Below are 18,452 nucleotides of genomic sequence, written 5' to 3' on the forward strand. Positions count from 1 at the left end.
TAGCTCATCTGTTGTCATGCACAATTTATCAGCCATCCACTACCTTGGTCAGTTTCTGACCACAGGGCCACTGTTGAGATTTTTTTTGATAATTCTCAACACAACAGTGGCAAAGAGAATTACTTCTGTTAATGTTTTATTTTATCAAGTAAAAAGCCTGTCTTGTGTGCCTAAACTGCAAACACACACAGAAACCCAGTGTTTTAATGCAAGGCTACTTCCTTCAGATAGCACTGTTTCAACATGGCTTACAGTTAATGACTAACCAGTCTCTTTTTTGGCAGGGAGAGTGCCTGGTCATGCAGTCATTCACCCAAGCTCTCATACTGTCTTTAATGCTTTACAACAATAGTTTGTCAAAAAAATCATATTTACACAATATTTACAGGCCTCTAGAAGTGAGTAATCCAGGTCCAAACAGGAAAAACCCTCCCCTTGATTTTGTTCCAGCTGCCTGGTTTCTCTAGTTTACTCAAACCAGTGGCAAAGGTTTTCAGGCAGCTGGAACAAAATCCTGGAGAGGGTTTTTACTTTCAGGACCTGGATGACTGGCGTCTGTTTACCACAGATGTAGTCGATCATCTGAGACATGTTTGGTGTCCAAATTGTGCTTTATTAGCTCAGGAATTGAACTACGAGTCTAGCACTGTGAAACACTTTTAGTCAATAGTCACCCTAATTGTTTCTGTAACTACATACCCAAAATTTCTTTCCACCTGCTCAAACCTGTTCTCCAGGGTCTCGCAGTCTAGTGAATATGGTTAAGAGGTCAGTATGAGTCACTGTGAACTATAGAAATGGAGTAAGCAATTTTAGAGCCTGCAGTGTTTGGCCACATGGTTTTTTTATAGTTCAGATTTAGTCACATTGTCCTCTAAACCCCATCTGTGCAACCTTATTGAAACTCATGATGCAGTATTAGAGGGTTACAAGAAGTTTTAGATACATATTTACTGAAAGGATTTGGGTGACTATTGGCTTCTACTGTTTGTAAGCAACATTAGCCTTAAAGATTTGGGTGACTATTGGCTTCTACTGTTTGTAAGCAACATTAGCCTTAAAGATTTGGGTGACTATTTACTTCAACTGTTTGTAAGCAACATTAGCCTTAAAGATTTGGGTGACTATTGGCTTCTACTGTTTGCAAGCAACATTAGCCTTAAAGATTTGGGTGATTATTGACTTCTAGTGTTTAACTTAGATTTTTCACGAAAAACATTCATTTATTGACTGAATTGTGTTTTGTTTAGCAAAACACAAACCAAAACAATGTGCATGAGGCATTTAGCAATCTACTTAATGATTTAATTCTGTTTAGTCGTAACGTCCTAAACACCCCCATTGACACTTCACCACACCCAACAAAAAGGGGTGGGGCTCTGTCAGAGAGTTTGGGTGTTTGCCTATGAGAGTGCAGAGAAAGAGGAGAAACAGGTTTAAAGTCTGTAACCGCATAGAAAAGACAAACATTTGTCCCCGACGGAACACTGAGGAACAGGAACAGAGCACAAAACAGCACATCACTATGCAGAGTAAGTCACAAAAGTCTGCTTTTTTAAGATGTTCTCAGGCACACAGTAAAAAATAACCCTAAACACCTGGTTAAAAGTCTGGCAGGGAATAATTATTTTTCTACAAGTACAGTTCTAATGAAAATTCTCAAATTGAGTTACTTTTATTCTTTCAAGTGCTATTTTTCTCTATTTAAAATTTATATGTTGGGATTTTCAGTCAACTTACTCATATATATTGAAGTTTCCCACGGGTGTCCATACATGACATTCCTGAGTTATAAATTGCTGCTGTCGGAACAAAACCTTGAGCAAAATGGTAATTTTACAGGAGAAGGAAAAAACATACTTTACTTTTAATGTAAGTCAGTGGAACCAGATGTCATTTTGGGCCATTCTTCATGATATTTACATGCAATATAAAGAATAACTGGTATTTTCAAATTATGTCAAAAACTGAAAAATGCAAAAATGGACATACAAGGTTTTGTTCCAACAGCAGCAAAAGAAACTTTTAAATAATCAACATATATTTATTTAATTTATGCTGTTAGATTAAAAGTTTGAATTATTCTTTTATGTTATTTTACATCTAGATGTGTATCTTAGAATGAAAGAGAATATTTTTTTTCAGGAAGGTAGAATTTATTGGTTGGTTTTGTTCAAAATGTTGAAAATTAGGGGTTAATACTGGCTACACTCTTAGACAAAAAGGTATGAAACTTTCCCTAGGGCAGCGCCCCTCTTGTCACTGAGGTGGTACTCACAATTGTCCCATAATCCACTGAAATGATATTTTCTATGCTGTATTGACTCCACACACCCCGTCTCGTCTCCAGGCTTTTATATTACTGTTCTGTTTTAAAACATTAGTTTATAAAAAAGATACAAAGATGTATTTTTCACCGGAAAAAAACTTTTTTAAGGTTCACAACTAGACCTTAAAACCACTGTTGTACCTTTTGAGGTACATTTACACTGTTTGTACCTTGATGAACGAAAAATGTACCTTCACAAAACCTTTATTTCTAACAGTGTACAGTAAAATTACTTGTTTTTTTTATCTTAAAGAGCCCGTTTTCAAAATGTTCCTTTATTTTTTCACACCTTTATTTATCCCTTTATCCCTTAAATCCCTTATACAGTCTTATGCAAATAATGTTTCATTGTCTTCTAAGTGAAAACGAGGGAGCAAGTTTAAAGGTGTCATTTTCCTTTTAATTGAAGTACATAATTAAGCATATTAAGCACAAAAACGGCACAATTTATTTGTGTTTAGCATATTAGAAAAGAAACAAAACATAAAATATAACTTTTACACAGGCCAGGTTTTATGTTTATTTCTAATTGCATGTAATTGTGCATTAAATGTTTACTGTACAGGATGTATTAACTTTAATATTTTCACTTAGAAAATCAACAACACATACTTTGACCAGGAGCGCCCAAACTTCTGCACACAACTGCATGCAAACGATCTCTGTTCTGATTGGGTGTCTGGTATTGTGCTTTATTCAAAAAGCAGTCCAGGCCTAAACTCCGTTTATAACATTAGCATAAATGGGCAGGACTAAACCTCTGTGGGCTGAATAAGCGAACAATAATGTGCTGGTTTTCGTGACATCACAAAAAAACAGGAAATTCAAAGCAGCTTGTTTGTACAGTTATATATTGTACAGTACATATATGGACTGGAGTGTGAAAGCTATGATCTGAAACTTGAAGTGTTTATATTCTATATCGAACTATGTTAACTTAACTTAAACAACAACAATAACCAAAAAAAAGTAAGAAAATGTTTTTTTCCATGATACGGGCCCTTTAATGAAACTGCATTTGGTGGAATATGTTTCAGTTCCAGTTCCTGCTTGATCTAATTTTACCGTAAGGCATTTCATTCCTTTCAAGGCTGATCCACAAACTACACAGACAGAGTTGTCCTCATCATTTGGTTCATGTAACACTTAATGCTTTAACGTCATTTTGTGGCCCAAAAAAGAGATCAACGCTACATGGGAAGTATTTTATGAGGACAGGGTCAATGAAAGAGATGCTTGTTTTGATTTAAAGAGAGAATAGTTGCACTGTTAGGGTGAATCTTGTGCTGCTGCATTCCTGAGATGACGAGACAGGCGACGCCTCAAGCTTCATTCTATACCTGCTGGGTAGTGTAGTGAGTGAACACTGATGGACTAAAACAGAAAATAGTGAATTCTGTGAATCTGATGAGGCTGAAGGATGCAGTGCTGCACTACAGATTATTACATGACAAGACAAATGATATATTACATGCTAGTTTTAGGCCATAATGCCCCTTTACATATATGGTGGTCTCCAGTTCCTGGAGGGCCTGTTATTGTGGAATGTGCCTGCACTATTCGTTTTTGCAGGAGCAAAGTATCTCTATATGTTTACATAGTATTTTAGATCTTACTATTATTGTTTGGATATACACTTAATCTGCAAAGAGCAGTTCCATACCTGCAAATTCAGGTCATCACATGGTTTCAGGTTCATCCTCTTACAGAGTAGCAAAGCAATCAGCTAGCTAGCTGGTTAGTTCATTCAAAATGCTCGACTTAAACTGTTATTGGCTTCCGGCTTGATGCCTAAAATGAATGAAATCTTTGATTATTCTACCTTAAACTACTAAGACTAGCATTTAATATATTATTTGTCATGATTTGCAAAATATTGGAAGGCAGCATGGCATTCCTGGGCCTCATTGGTTCAACAGAATTATGTATACTTTTTGTGTTTTCTTCCATCAGTGTTCTCTCACTACAAAACCCAGCATGCATTGTGCAAATACATCATACAATCATTGGGAATCTCCCCATAGTGATAAAGAAATCGTGTCTGCTAACATAGCATGCTAATCAGCGTCCAAGCAGTAATATTAGCCATTTGGCCTCCTTCTGCTTTAGCTAACTAGAAGAAAAACATTTCAAACAGCCCTCAAGTTTCTACCCCAAAACCACTTACAGTTTTTCAAAAGCACCTCCTACCTTCAAGATACATCATCAGTGGTGGGGATTTCCTAGCTTCAAGTAGAGGCCGAAAGGTTACTAGTTATACTAGTTAGCTAGTATGGTAAAGGTGGTACTAGTTAGTTAGTCAGCTAATGCTTATGCTAACACAATGCCACCCTTAGTGTTATGCTAGCACTTTTATGGTTACATGATACATGAGTGGGCACCAAAACATACTGTTGCTGGCTCTCTGGGTCTGCAGATTGATGCATCTCACCAGTTTCAGTACCCTTTGGTTCTCTCTCTCCCTCATTCACTCAGGCCCGGGATCTTGGGGTCGCACTCTCTCTGAGGAACAATTTGCATGCTCCATCTGCTTGGAGGTGTTCGTGGAGCCCGTCTCCACTCCATGCGGCCACAGCTTCTGCAAGGCGTGCCTGCAGGGCTACTGGAACCACAGCAAGAAGGTGGTTTGTCCCATGTGCAAGAAGACCTTCTCCAAGAAGCCGGAGCTGTGCGTGAACCGTGTGCTAGCTGAGATAGCAGAGCAGTTCCAGGGCTTGTCCATGGGCCCAGGTGCAGGGGTCACCGATGGTGGCACCGCAGGAACCCCAGGGGCCTCTCCAGGGACCCCGCAAAGAGACGAGGGTGGGGGTGACTTTGCCAAACCTGGAGACATCCCCTGTGATGCCTGCATCGGAAGGAAAATAAAGGCTCTCAAGTCCTGCCTGAGCTGCCCCGGCTCCTTCTGCGAGGCCCACCTCCGGCACCATAGGAAAGTGAAGACCATGGCTAAGCATAAGCTGGTGGACCCTGTCCACCACTTGGAGGAGAAACTGTGCAGGAAGCATGAGCGTCTCCTAGAGGCATACTGCTGCAACGACCACATGTGTGTGTGCAGAGAGTGTGCGGATGCGGGGCACAAAACACATGATATCATCTCAGCCGATAGGGAATACAAGAAGAGGATGGTAAGTGATCATATCTTTACATTGAAGATTCTAATGTTTCTCAGGATTCCTTATAGGAATGATTCATTTAAACTATTTTGCGCTTACCCCAGATGTAGTTGCTCAGCTAAGACCTGCTTCTTTAGTTTAGCGATGGAGCTACATGGCTAACTTTGCCCAGAACTTCTCTCAATCCACTCAAATTGAGTCTTCATTAGGGTTATGCAGACTTGTCAATATGGTTTAAGACACAGTGTAGCTTAAGTGAACAAAATTTGCTACAAAGGATGCTACAGACTGTTCAAGCTTTCAGTTGTTTCACTGTATAAATAACTGCAGATCTTGGAATGTTTTAAACAACATTGTCTGTTTATGAATAGAATGAACAGAAATTGCTCCCTGTGTGAGGTGCATGATTGTGAAGGAGAGTCAGATTCTGTGGTGAGGTTGGAATTCAACATAGCACCTGTTGTCTTCTGCATCAGAGACGTGAGCTGTATCCAAAAATGTCACTTATTCACTATACAGTGCCTTATTTTGGGGTTCCGCCATGCTGTACTTGTGTCAGAAAATCTAGTGCCTAAACCTAAGTAAATCCCACAGTGCACCGCAATAAGTAGTGTACAACTGATGTGCCCTAGTGGATAGGGGATACCCATATAGCAGATATTTCTGCCACATATCCAGTTGAAAAATGTTTGTGTATAAAGTGTCCTCACATTTAAGGTTAAATAAAAAAATGTAATAAGCTGAAGAATAAGAAGCCATTTCCAGGTTCATATACATGCTTGTGTTTATTATTTAAAAGCGTTGGCAGTTTTTACTGCCATTTTTTATTATCTTTTAAGAAATTCTACGCACTGATGTTGAGGTGCACAGGTCTTTGAATGCAGTCCACCAATCAAGATCCTCCTAGTAACATATTTTCATCCATCCACACATCTTTTCATCTTTGTGGTGGTCACTCTGCTCTATGTTGCTTGGTCTTTATCCACCTGCAGGATTGTAGCTGCAGCAACTATGATACAAACACAGAGTTACAGCTTGCCTGCCAAAATGGCGGCAGGGCCTTCTTCATGACGTATTTGAATACTGCATGTAGGAGGAGCCATTTAAATGGTTGGAAAATAAATGAGATCATAACACTCAACAGGGATTCTATCTAAGAGGAAAATTCCACCCTTTAATTAAAAGAGCCAGTTGGCTGGATAGAAGTGGTGTAAGTAAAAGTCCCCCTTGTTGTGGAGATGTGCTGTAGCCAGAAAAGCGTGATTTTTATGTCATATTGTGGCATGCGCCCATCTCCTGGGCCCTGATGATGATGACTGCAAGAGCTGGCAGGAAGGCAGGGCCTGAACACCCAGCGACAACAGCAGGTAGAGAGCTGTGAGTGGGGAGGGGGCAGAGCGCAAAGCCCAAGCTCCGCTGCCCTCAGAGCAGGAAGGAGAGGGGGAAGAAGGGCTCCAGTCCTAGGAATGGAGGCTTGAGGGGTGACGAGAGTGGGCTCCTGCCCCCACACACACCGAAGGTTGCTGCTTCACCAGCAGGCTCCTGACCATTTGACGGGTTGCCACCTGCTGCTCGTCAAGCTGCTTACAGTGCTTTTCAGCATCCTGGAAGATAGCCTGTAGCTCCCGCTAGCTGGCCAGGTACAGGTAGATCAGGGCCTTGATGGCCTCTTCCTCTGCCGTGGAGACTACCTCAGCGTGTTGGCATCCTCCTCCCGGATATCGGCACCACTGTAGCATGGCATGTGCTACCCCAGGCTCAAGGAGGACGCTGGAGGCAGAAGAGCAGTGGGTGGGGCGTCGGTGGCGGGCCTGGGACTTGCTCTTTGCCCTGGTGCCTCTCGTGGCTGACACTATCGTCCTCGTCCTCTTGCTCCCACCGTCACTCACGTGACTCACATCCCTCGACGAAGCTCAGGCTTTGCGCTCTGCCCCCACTCGCGGCTCTCTCCCTGTTCAGAGAAATTTTGGGAATGTATTTACAGAAAGGATTTGGGTGACTAATGACTTCTATTGTTTGTTAATGACTTTTAGTGTTTTGCTATGAGATGTTAGCCCTGTAGATCCATCACTAAACTTAAGAAGCAAAATCTAGACTCCAAACATGACTTTACTGATTGACAACGTCTGAAGTAAGTGTAAGATTGTGTAAATTAGTGTTTTTTGCAAAAACTTTCCTGTTAAATAAAGGTGGCTATAACTTGAGTCCTCTTTAATTCATTTTCCCATTACTTAAATTGTCACAACATGTGGGCCTACAGCAGTTGTAGTTGTGCACTCCTAACATGACTCATGCATATTCTACAGAGTCAACTGGGGAAGAGGAGATCAGAACTGAAACACCTGATCAAGGAGAGAGCCAAGAAACTAGAAGAGATCAAACAGTCCATCAAAGTCATCAAAGTGAGTTTTGTCTTTATGATCTTGTCAAAAACAGGTTCAATGTTATGGGGTCTATTTCCAAAATTCCCAAATATTTCTGGCCACAAGGGGACGCACATGGTGAATTGTGAGAAAATGTAAACAGCTGCCCCTATTCACTACTTTGGATTTGTGGCTCTAGATATTTAAGAGATTAATCTGGGGGATCTGTAAAAGATATGAAGGATGCCCATTTCTAAAGCCAAATATAAAATATTAGCCCCCTGAGTTAAAGAAATAAGTTATCATCCTTTTTGGTAGATATAAATAAGGAGAAATAAAAACACTTACATGCCCACTATGGCAGTATGCTTTAGCCAAGATTGTTGTTAAGTGGTGTTAAGTTTTTTCTAAAAATCTTTTTGTACATTTCTGCTTCACTCAGTTTTAATTTATGTCATCTACATGATCAGGAAAGATTTCATTGTTTATAAGGTTTATGTTCTTGTTTGTTTTGGTTGTATTGGAACATGTCGAATGATCACTGCTCTAGGTCTTGCTGTAGCATGATATGGTAATAAATTCCCTGACCATACAAAAGAAGGTAGCCAGGTGAGATAAATATCACGAAATATCTGTACTCAGGGGACTGTAATTTGATGGCCAGGGGCTGCATTACAGAAACTTCCTGTCTTTTTGTCTTAAGGTATGATCTGACAGGTCAAGATAAGACTTTTTTCATTTCATTTAAGACTCTTATCTCAAGTTAGGAAATCGTAACTTTTTTTTTTTTTATCAAAGTCGACAATTAACTGTCATGTCTGTTACCTAGCAACTGACCATACATAAACACATATATCAAAGAAATCATGTTAGTTAGCCAGACAGCAAATATTACTGATATAAAAAGGGCAAGCAAAACTAAACCTTGAGAATCTTGACGTTAAGAATATAGTGAAATCCCTTCCCGCTGTTTATCAGACCATCACAACTCCACAGTTTCAGTCTCCATTCCCATTCCAACACTTTAGCCGAGTGCACTAATGTTATTCCTCCTAATAAATGCAATGCGTTCAGCTCTGTTTTCTCATTTTTCACCACCATCACTGCAACATTTTATCATCAACATAAACACACAAAGGTAATAACCTCTTATTGGTGGAGGTGGATGGTGGAGATCGAGTCTGCAACATCTGGCTTTTAAAACGCCGTTAAAAAACACCCTCACAGGTCAAACCAATGTTTTCAATTTAGAAAATGTAATATCATTACAATTGCACAAACCAAAGGAAACAGATGGTTAAATTAAGTTAGAACAGCTCTGGGGTTGTCTCAAAGTTAGGACAGAATTTACGAGATTTACACTAGTTAGGATGTTTCTGTAATATTGTTTTCTTATTTGGATAAGATTATGAACTTAAACACTGTAATAGTTTTTGTCCTTAATTCCGTCCTAACTGAAGTTGTCATGGTGACCAAGCAGATAAGTTAAGATTTCTGACTTTAGACAATTCTGCAATACAGGTAGAAATGATGAAAAGAGGTAACCTGTGTTAAAATGAAGTTAGAACAGCTACATAAACCTTCATTTACAACTCGGAAGTGTGTAGCAAATGTATATCGCTGTTGTTGGAAGAAAAACGTGTATCTCCAAAATGGTAACTTTACAGGAGAAAGGAAATACGCACTTTACTTTCAATGCAAGTCAAAGGAACCACACATTTTTCAAATTATGTCAATTATGGCATTTTCAAATTATGTCAAATACTGAAAAATGACAAAAATGGAGATACAAGGTTTTGTTCCAACATATGTAATTCAAACAACAGATCCTAGATAGCGAACTCTTTAGAGGCTGCAGGTTAAATTCCTTTCACCCATTTAGTTCTGTTTGTGGTTTTACTTCACTGACTCACCCAACTCGCAGAACCACTGTAAATATTTACCTGCTTTAACACACCCAGCTCTATAGAAGGAGAACGCAGTAGGAACTGAAATGTCAGACGTCAGGGGAAAACCTAAAGGGCTTGTAATGAGCAGAAAATGAGATTGGAGAGCATTGAAAACCAAGAAATGTAAGCGGATGAGCTCCATTTGAATGGAAAACAGTGACAACGATATGTATAGCATGATATGAAATATCGATGGGATACTTTCTAAGCGAACCTATCCAGGTCAGGTCTGCAGCAGTCGGCTGTAACAGGTTTTGATTCCCCTGGAGGAAACATTTAATGTGATTTGGTGTCAGTATCATGCTGAGTGAGCATGAGGTTAGTGTTGCAGCTGCAGGCCAGTGTCACTGCCAAATCATTGGCTGGAAATAGAGCCCAGCTGGAGCAGTGTTTAAAAATACAATGAGGATGAAGTTACGCACGGTGGCAGATCTTTGTCTCTCTCCTTTTGGGTAAAGCGAGCGAGCAAGAGGGAGTGAGTTTTAATTGTTAGGTAGGGCTAGACAAAAGCACAGATATTCTCAGCCATTTAAATTGTGGCTTGCTGGAAATTCCTGCAGCAAAACACAGCAGCCGTGGTGAAGCAGGGTTTTGTTTAGGAATTCTTTGCCTGCTGACAGGTTCTGTTGACATGCACTCAAAAAGGCCCCCAAAATTCATGTAGGCATTTAAGCTTTAAAGCAGTTTTCGTTCTTGATGCATTTATTTTCATTTTAATGATCAACAACAGCTCAAATGTAGCAATGTCATCATTCCTATATGGGCCTGACATGACCTGAAAATGCTGGATCAGATATCGAAGAGTAAAATGTTGATTCCATTCTCCTCTAATTTTGCTACATTAGGCATGTAAGGTCTTCCATTCAGCTCCTGAAGTCCTAACAAATGGAGTGTTAGCTTAAGTAGACACCACAGAGCAAACAAATCCTGATTGGATAACTTTCCATTGGGTGGTCCAACAATTTAGCCCTTTTGTTTCCAACCAAAAAAAGTAAAATAAAAATACTGTAACAATATCTGTTGAACACAATGAATGATGAATGATGATTACATTAAATAAAAATAGCTAGCAGGACAAACTTAGCCTGAAAAGCACACACGCATTGTGTGATATAATATAGTTAGCTGTGCATTTCTTCCTGTGGGGTGGTAAGGGTTCAAGTAGTTTGAGAATACTTTTAGATGTTGATATCTTAAGTGAAGCACTTCTGTTAAATCGGTTCATTTGAAAGTTTTTCAAAGAAGTATCAGCCAAACTCAAGACTTCAAATAGCATACTGCAGAGGTGAATTGACTGCTAAATCTGGGCCTTCAGTGTGTCCATAAAGGGTAAATCTAGGTCAAAATATGAGGGAAAAGCTCTATAATAACACTACTTACTACTAGCTAATGGTTTCTAGTACTATGTTAGCACTAAGCTTCTTTGTCATTCCAGATTAACCGTGGATATTTGAAGCTGCTCATACTCACAGTCAGTACTGTATGTAGACTTGTGACGTTTTTGTCTTATACAATTGGCATTGTAAATCAAAACATGATTGGTTGAACCCTCTGTCAGTTTCTAATTATGTTAATTGGTGAGCTGACATATTAGGCCTTCATTTCAGCTCCTGAAGTCCTGCCCAATGGGAGAGCTTGCATGGCTGTATCTACCTAAATACCACAGAGAAAAAAACTTTGATTGGACCTTTTTCTATTTGGCGGTTCAAAAATTTAACACATCAATACAGACAGCAATATTTGCAAAATTGGAAATACAGCATGTATGACGATTATATTAAATAACACGCTTACAAATTAACTTAATCACATTTTTCATATGATCTGTTTATGGCAAGATTATGTCAATCTTATGTAGCATTATGTTAATCTTATCTAGAACCTTAAAAAACACCCACATTATATCAGTGCTTTTCTCCAGTTAAAGGTTTTTCCCAGAAATGTACATTCAGGCCAAGAACCATTCAGGCACTTTAGCTTTTAAGAGTGGATCTATGCACACAGCACTACTTGCTAAGCTGCTTTGTACACAAATCCTCATGTAAAAGCCACCAGCACGTTTATGTACATCAGAGAAATGAATTTTTATTCCACTGAGGTTAAAAACAGTTTTCTAATTTCAGTGCCATTAAACTGATTGTTTCCAATCCTTAAGCCGACGCTCGCTTACATACATGCTGTGAAATGTAAAGTTGGGTAGCGGAAAATCACAAAATTACAGCGAGCTGATTATGTTGAGGAAAGTAATAACGCTGTGGAGTTGATTGTGTACGTGGCTGGAGTGAGTGCGTGAGGATTATGTGTGGATGTTTATTCAGGACGGTTCCACAGTGCGGTTAGACCGGTCAGTGCAGTTACTCCCAAACACGCAAGAAACACATTCAAGCAGCTAAACAAACAGCACAGCTGGAAGCACTGCACACTGTGCATGTGAATGGATGTGCGTGTAAAGGAGGGGCTGTGTAACTGTTGGCACATTTAGTTACTAAAGCTGCACTGTAAGGTTTTCAGCATTTATCAGAATGCTAAAAAAACTTTAAAATATTTTGTGCATGTGCTGTTTTGTGTCGTCCTGTAAAGCCTGAAATCGGCCTCAATGTTTAGGCCTCAAATGTAAAATAAACATTATACAGATAAGGACATGATAACAGATAATTCCTCTATATATATATATATATATATATATATATATATATATATATACAAATATACAACAAATAAATATATAAGGCATGTAGACATATAGGCCAAATAAATATATAAGGAGTGTAGACATATAGGACAAATAAATATATAAGGCGTCTAGACATATAGGATATATAGGACATATATATCTATATGGCGTGTACATATTTAGGGCATATAGATAAATAGGTCATGTAAATGCTGGTGTGTGTGTATGTTTTTTAACAGCACTGCTAACAGGTGCCTACAGCGAAGCTAGAAGTTGACAGGTGTGTGTGTGTGTGTGTGTTTGTTTTGCTGGGCTGTCCATTTTAGCTGTGGTTAGTGGAAACAGGAGAAGGCACTGATATCTATGCCTGGATTGTTTGTTTTGTGTGTTTGTGTGTGTGTGCGTGTGTGTGCGTGTGTGTGTGTTGGCATACCTGAAGCTACTAAATCACTGGCTCACTTAGCAGTCCGACAAATAGCATTAGCCGGACTTACATGAAACAGCAGTGCACCTTCCTATTTAAACCAAACTCTTATTAGAGCGCCCTCTAGTGCCAACTTTCTCCTTTGTACTAATTTGATAATTCTAATAATCTTGTTTTGCCATAGAACGCAATTTTAAAGTCAAGATAAACCAAGAAATTATTGGCAATATTTGTGCACGTACGTTTCACAGTGGTTTTCTTTCTTCTATTTTTTGCTACATGTTTGTGCATACTCAACCAGTTATTAAGACTGAAATCCACTGTAGCTTGACGCTTGCTAGCTAACCTTTGTGCTGACAGTTGATAAACCTTATTATAAGCCTTATTATTCAGTTATTCATTTTCAGACTTCTTGTTCAGAAACTACTATGATTATTAAGAATTAGGCTTGTCACGACCACAAAATTAATTACTATTTATATAACTATTTTTATATCAGTTAAATTGTCTTTTTTTTCTTAATTGAATGCAACCATTAAAGTACATGGCTGATATGGGCAAATTGGCTGATTAGCTATCTTGCTTCATAGCTGATACTTAGTATCTCCCAACGGACAATAGAAACAGCAGGAGCTCAAATAAACAAACAGTACTCACTGTTGCGCTCTAAAGATGATGTAGCAACAAGTCACGAAATGGCTCCCTAACATGGCCTGAAGTTATAATATAGTTATAATAATAAGTAATATAATATATACATAATCATACAGTTATAAGAGTGAGGAATTTAGTGTGAATCCACATAAGAGTCCCTAAGTGTTAAACAGCAGGTAGATTTCTAATTATGGCATGCTACACAAGGTAGATATGTTTAAGGGTTTGTGTATGTTGCAGACGAACAGTCAGCGGGAAATCGAGGAAAGCTGGATGGTGTATGCAGAGCTGCAGAGGATGCTGGAGCAGAGTCAGGCTCAGCTGGTGGAGCAGATCACCTCCCGGCAGAAGCACGCCGAGCAGCAGACCAGAGAGCTGGCTAGCCGTCTGGAGCATGAGCTCAACCTGCTCAGGAACCGGAGCAGCGACCTGGATGCCCTTGCACACACACAAGACAAAGTGCTCTTCCTACAGGTGTGTGTGTGCAGACTTGTGTGAACATCGACTTACAGTTTCACCATTTAGGAACAATATAAGAACATTCAGAATCGCTGTTTTAGTTACATAAGACCAGGTACCTGGTGATAGATGTAGGAAGGTAGATAACTTGACAAGAAATGCTATTTAACCTACCACAAAGTGAAAAATATACATTCTGATCTCTGTCTACACTATATAAGGTTGTACTAAAAAAATGTTAATATGACAAGTGATTCTAAACTTCTCAGCAGTATGGTGTACCGATGAGCCAAAACATCAAGACCACCAGCCCAATATGCTTTTAGTCCTCCCTGTGCTGCCAAAAACCTTCCATCCTGCCTGGACTCTACAAGACCTCTGAAGGCACCCTGTAGTATCTGTCATCAAGACGTTAGCACCAGATCCTCAAAGTCCTGTAAGTTGAGGTGAAGCCACTGCAGATCGGACTGTACCATAGACACCACAGATCAAGATCTGGAGTATTTGAAGGCCAGGTCAACACCTTGAACTCTTCGTCTTTCTCTTTGTGTGCAGTGCAGCAGGATGCATTATCCTGCTGATTGAGACCACTGCCATCAGGGAATACCCCTATCAAGAAGGGGTGTACCTAGTTCGCAGTCATACTAGGCCTGTCCACATGATGTAAAACAAAACCGGAATTGCTGGACCAGACAACCTTCTTCCATTGCTCCAATGTCCTGTTCTGACACTTGTGTGTCTGTTGTAGGCACTTTTGACAGTAGGTAGTTAGCAGCATAGGCATTCTGGTTGGTCTGTGGCTGCGCAGCACCATGTACAGCAGTGACAAATTACTCCCGTAACCATCATCAATCCCCCAAAATCCCCGGCTTGTTACATACTAAGGTTTATTATCCAGTAACTACAGGGCCACCAATGCAAACTGGCTGAGCTATTCTTAGGTTATAGAAGTGTGTAACAGCTTTGGGCCTGCCGGTGGGCCCTGGCCATTTAAGGGGTAAAAAATGTCTGTGCCACTGTAGCCCTTCTATTGGTTTGGACTAGATGTGATAGCACTTTGTTGTCCTCGTGCATCACTGAGCCTTCGTTGCCCATCACCCTGTTGCTGGTTCCTGGTTTGTCCCTCCTCTGACTTCTATTGGTAGGTACTCACTACCACTGACCAGGAGCGCCCCACAAGCCTTGCTGATTTCAGAATGCTCTGACATAGTTGTCAAATTATGATTTGACCCTTGTCAAACTTGCTCAGGTCTTCACTCCTGCCCACTTCTCCTGTATCCAACTTGCTGACAACAAGAACTGACTGCTTGCCTAATATATTCCAGACCTTTGTTGTTATGTTATACACTTAACCTCTGAGTGGTCATGCTGTGTTGGCTAATCTGTACATTTGTAAGTGAGTTTATCAGTGAGTCTGACGCATGTACTGTATCTCTCATAGCACCTCACCACTGTCCCTCCTCTTCCTGAGCCTACTGACTGGTCAGGTGTGTCAGTAAACACAGATCTGTACCTGGGTACAATCAGGAAGTCCGTCAACACACTAGTTGAGAAGTTCCAAGAAGAGGTGAAACGCCTGTATGGGAAAGGTAATGTGTCTTTGATCAGCGCATCCAATCAAAAACATAAACAATGCACCTAGTTTCTTTCCGGGAAGCTTAAAAAAATGATCATTGTACTATACAGAATTTAGGTGTGTTTCCTTGTACATATTAATAAAATACCCATTGACTCACTAACACACCCAGAGCAGGAGCCAAAGAGCAGGTGTTGAAGCATCTGCCCATTGAGTTTGGTGTTTTTCAGTCAACAGGTTTTCTGTTATTTTGCTAAGCACAGGGAAACAGCTCAAAATGATTGTCTGTGGTCATGTGACTGCATGATATTTGGCAAAAAACGGAATAAGAAAATGAAAGCTGGTGACTTATTCCATTAAAGAGCTGCAGAGAGTGCCAGTAATGACACATATTCAGGTGATTGACAGCAACATGTGTCTAATCATCTCTCACTGAAACATGTACTCTGTTTATCTGTTGTTGATGGTTTCTATGCTATTAATAACTTTCACTATTTATTTTGCAGAGCTAAGAAAGATGCAGAACTATGCAAGTAAGTGACAAAATCTCTGACTTAAAATGCTGATTAACCATTGTACCCCCTACAATCCCAGGCCCTACTCAAACAGGAGTAGTTTTACATGGTGGGGTGGGATAATGTCATTTTTATCAGTGTTTCTCAGTGATTCCTGTCCCAATGCACCATGACAGCCATTTTTACCAACGACACAATCCAGCCTTAGGAAATTTTCTGGCACCTTTTACTTTTTTTAGGAGGCTTGAAGATGCATATACTAGTGTTTTCTTTAGCTGAAAAATTGCAGAAAAAAGTGAAAAGTTTGATTTTAAGCAGTGAATTTGACTGTTTGCCCTAAATTAACAAGCTAAATGTGATGCTAACGACACACTGCATTCAAGACAGCAAGGTAGATGGTTAGAGTAAATACAGCAACATTTAAATCAAGTGTTTCTTCACATTTTCTACAATTTTTTTTACCAAAATGAGGTAGCCAATCTCTGTCATTTATACTGAGATTTCCTATCCTGCATGAATTGCTCATGAACACTACATGGCATCTGTTCACCTCCCCATGGAAAATCCTTCCTGAATATAGCTGAATAAGCAAATTACTTAATTGCTTGTCACCTGGAAATCATATACAGATACATATACGTATATAATTTTTCCAGTACATTAACTCAGCAAGTAATTGAAATAATGTGCTCAAATTTGCAGAAAAATGGCATATTTAATTACAAAACAGTTTTCCAGGGATATTCAAACTTTGCAGCTGACTGAAGAAACAAAAGATGTCATTTGTTTAGAATTTCAGGCTCCATTTCTGCTGAGAATGAGTTTAAATGCATCGGCAATTCCGAAAAGACTCTGGTGGTGGAACTATAGTTGTTTCAGCTCCTCTGTTAAGTGACTGATCGCCAGAAACATCTCAATGCTCCCATTTTCAGGTGACGTGTTCATGGATTCGGCAACAGCACAGCGCAACCTGGTGGTCTCTGAGGACGGCCGGCAGGTGCATTATGAAGAGGGCCGCAAACCATCGTCCCAGTCAGACAGCCCACGGCGCTTCAGCCCAGCGCTGTTCGTGCTCGGCCGCGAGGGCTTTTCCTCCGGCAGGCACTACTGGGAGGTGGATGTGGGCCGGAAGACAGGTTGGACTGTCGGGGTGGCCCGGGTGTCTGCCCGTCGCAAAGGAGAAATCCGGCTCTGCCCAGAAGGCGGCTACTGGTGCCTGTGGCTGAAGAACGGAGAGGTGAATGCCCTGGCCTCCAGCAGGATCCCCCTACAGCTGCCCACGGTGCCCCAAAAGCTGGGCATATACCTAGATCACGAGGGTGGTCAGGTGTCCTTCTATGACGTGAAGGCGCAGTCCCACCTCTACACATTCATGGATATGTTCAGTGAGAACGTGCACCCCATCTTCAGCCCCTGTGCCAGTCAAGAAGGGAAGAATGCAGGAGCACTGGCCATCACAACAGTGAAACATGGCTGATGCTGTTGACCAACTTTAAGGACCTGCCTGTTTTTTTCACTTGGCTAAGGAATACACTGCCATTCAAAAGTTTGGGATCACTACTAATGTTAATATCTTCATTTTATGTACATTCCTAACTAGAAATATTCTTAATGTACATTTAACATGTTTTGCTCAATTTTCTGATAGTTTGAGTACAACAAGAATACATTAAATATTGGTAATTAATGGGTAATTACCTATTCACAATAATTTTACAGATTAATTACCTCAATATTTGATTACTGCTTTTGAAGTATGAAACATCCTAGACAATATTTGTATTTTAACTTCATCTTTGTAGTTATTTGCTATTTTATTCATCATTTTGGAAGCTCTTTTCATTGGTCTGAGTTTCTTACCCATCTCACTTTCTCTATTAGAACCCATGCAGTTGTATAGGACTAGAATCGTTTTGGAAATGTATCCAAAATTCAATCAATCATTATAAATTATAATGAATACTATAACACTCTGGTTTGTATTATTAAAAATATTGATGGCACATTTTTTAATGGTATACTATGAAATGTTTTTTTGGAGGGATGTATCAATGGGAGATGGGAAACTTAACATTTTTTAATCAACTGATAAAATAATTGTACATATTTAATCCAAACTGAAGCTACCTTAAAACTAACAGTATGTTGGCTGCAATTATTACATAAAAACTGGTTATTTGCCACACTCGTTAGATTTTACAGTTAAATCGCCATTCAAAAAAATAATTGAAAAATATATCAATTTTTTCAGATTTCTTATTATTTTTTTCTACATCCTTTGAACACCACAGATGTCCTTTCCATCGTGCCAAAATTTCATGATGAATAGGCCAATAGAAATGATCCAGAACTACTTGGGAAATATTCTAATTACATTAACTTACATTAAAAGCAAT

The 18,452-nt window shown here is 39.7% G+C and overlaps 1 protein-coding gene across 1 annotated transcript; it reads left to right on the forward strand.

Moving 5' to 3' along the window:
* The first annotated feature begins 1,430 nt into the window (after positions 1-1,430).
* btr12 (bloodthirsty-related gene family, member 12) lies at positions 1,431-18,069 on the forward strand. Its single transcript, XM_017722969.2, has 7 exons — positions 1,431-1,532; positions 4,805-5,454; positions 7,749-7,844; positions 13,747-13,980; positions 15,407-15,554; positions 16,048-16,074; positions 16,989-18,069. Exons 1-7 carry the CDS (start codon positions 1,526-1,528, stop codon positions 17,531-17,533), a joined length of 1,707 nt encoding a protein of 568 aa, XP_017578458.1. The 5' UTR covers positions 1,431-1,525; the 3' UTR covers positions 17,534-18,069.
* The last annotated feature ends 383 nt before the right edge of the window (positions 18,070-18,452 follow it).

This window comes from Pygocentrus nattereri, chromosome 22 (genome assembly GCF_015220715.1).
Source record: "Pygocentrus nattereri isolate fPygNat1 chromosome 22, fPygNat1.pri, whole genome shotgun sequence".
NCBI classification, from domain to species: domain Eukaryota; kingdom Metazoa; phylum Chordata; class Actinopteri; order Characiformes; family Serrasalmidae; genus Pygocentrus; species Pygocentrus nattereri.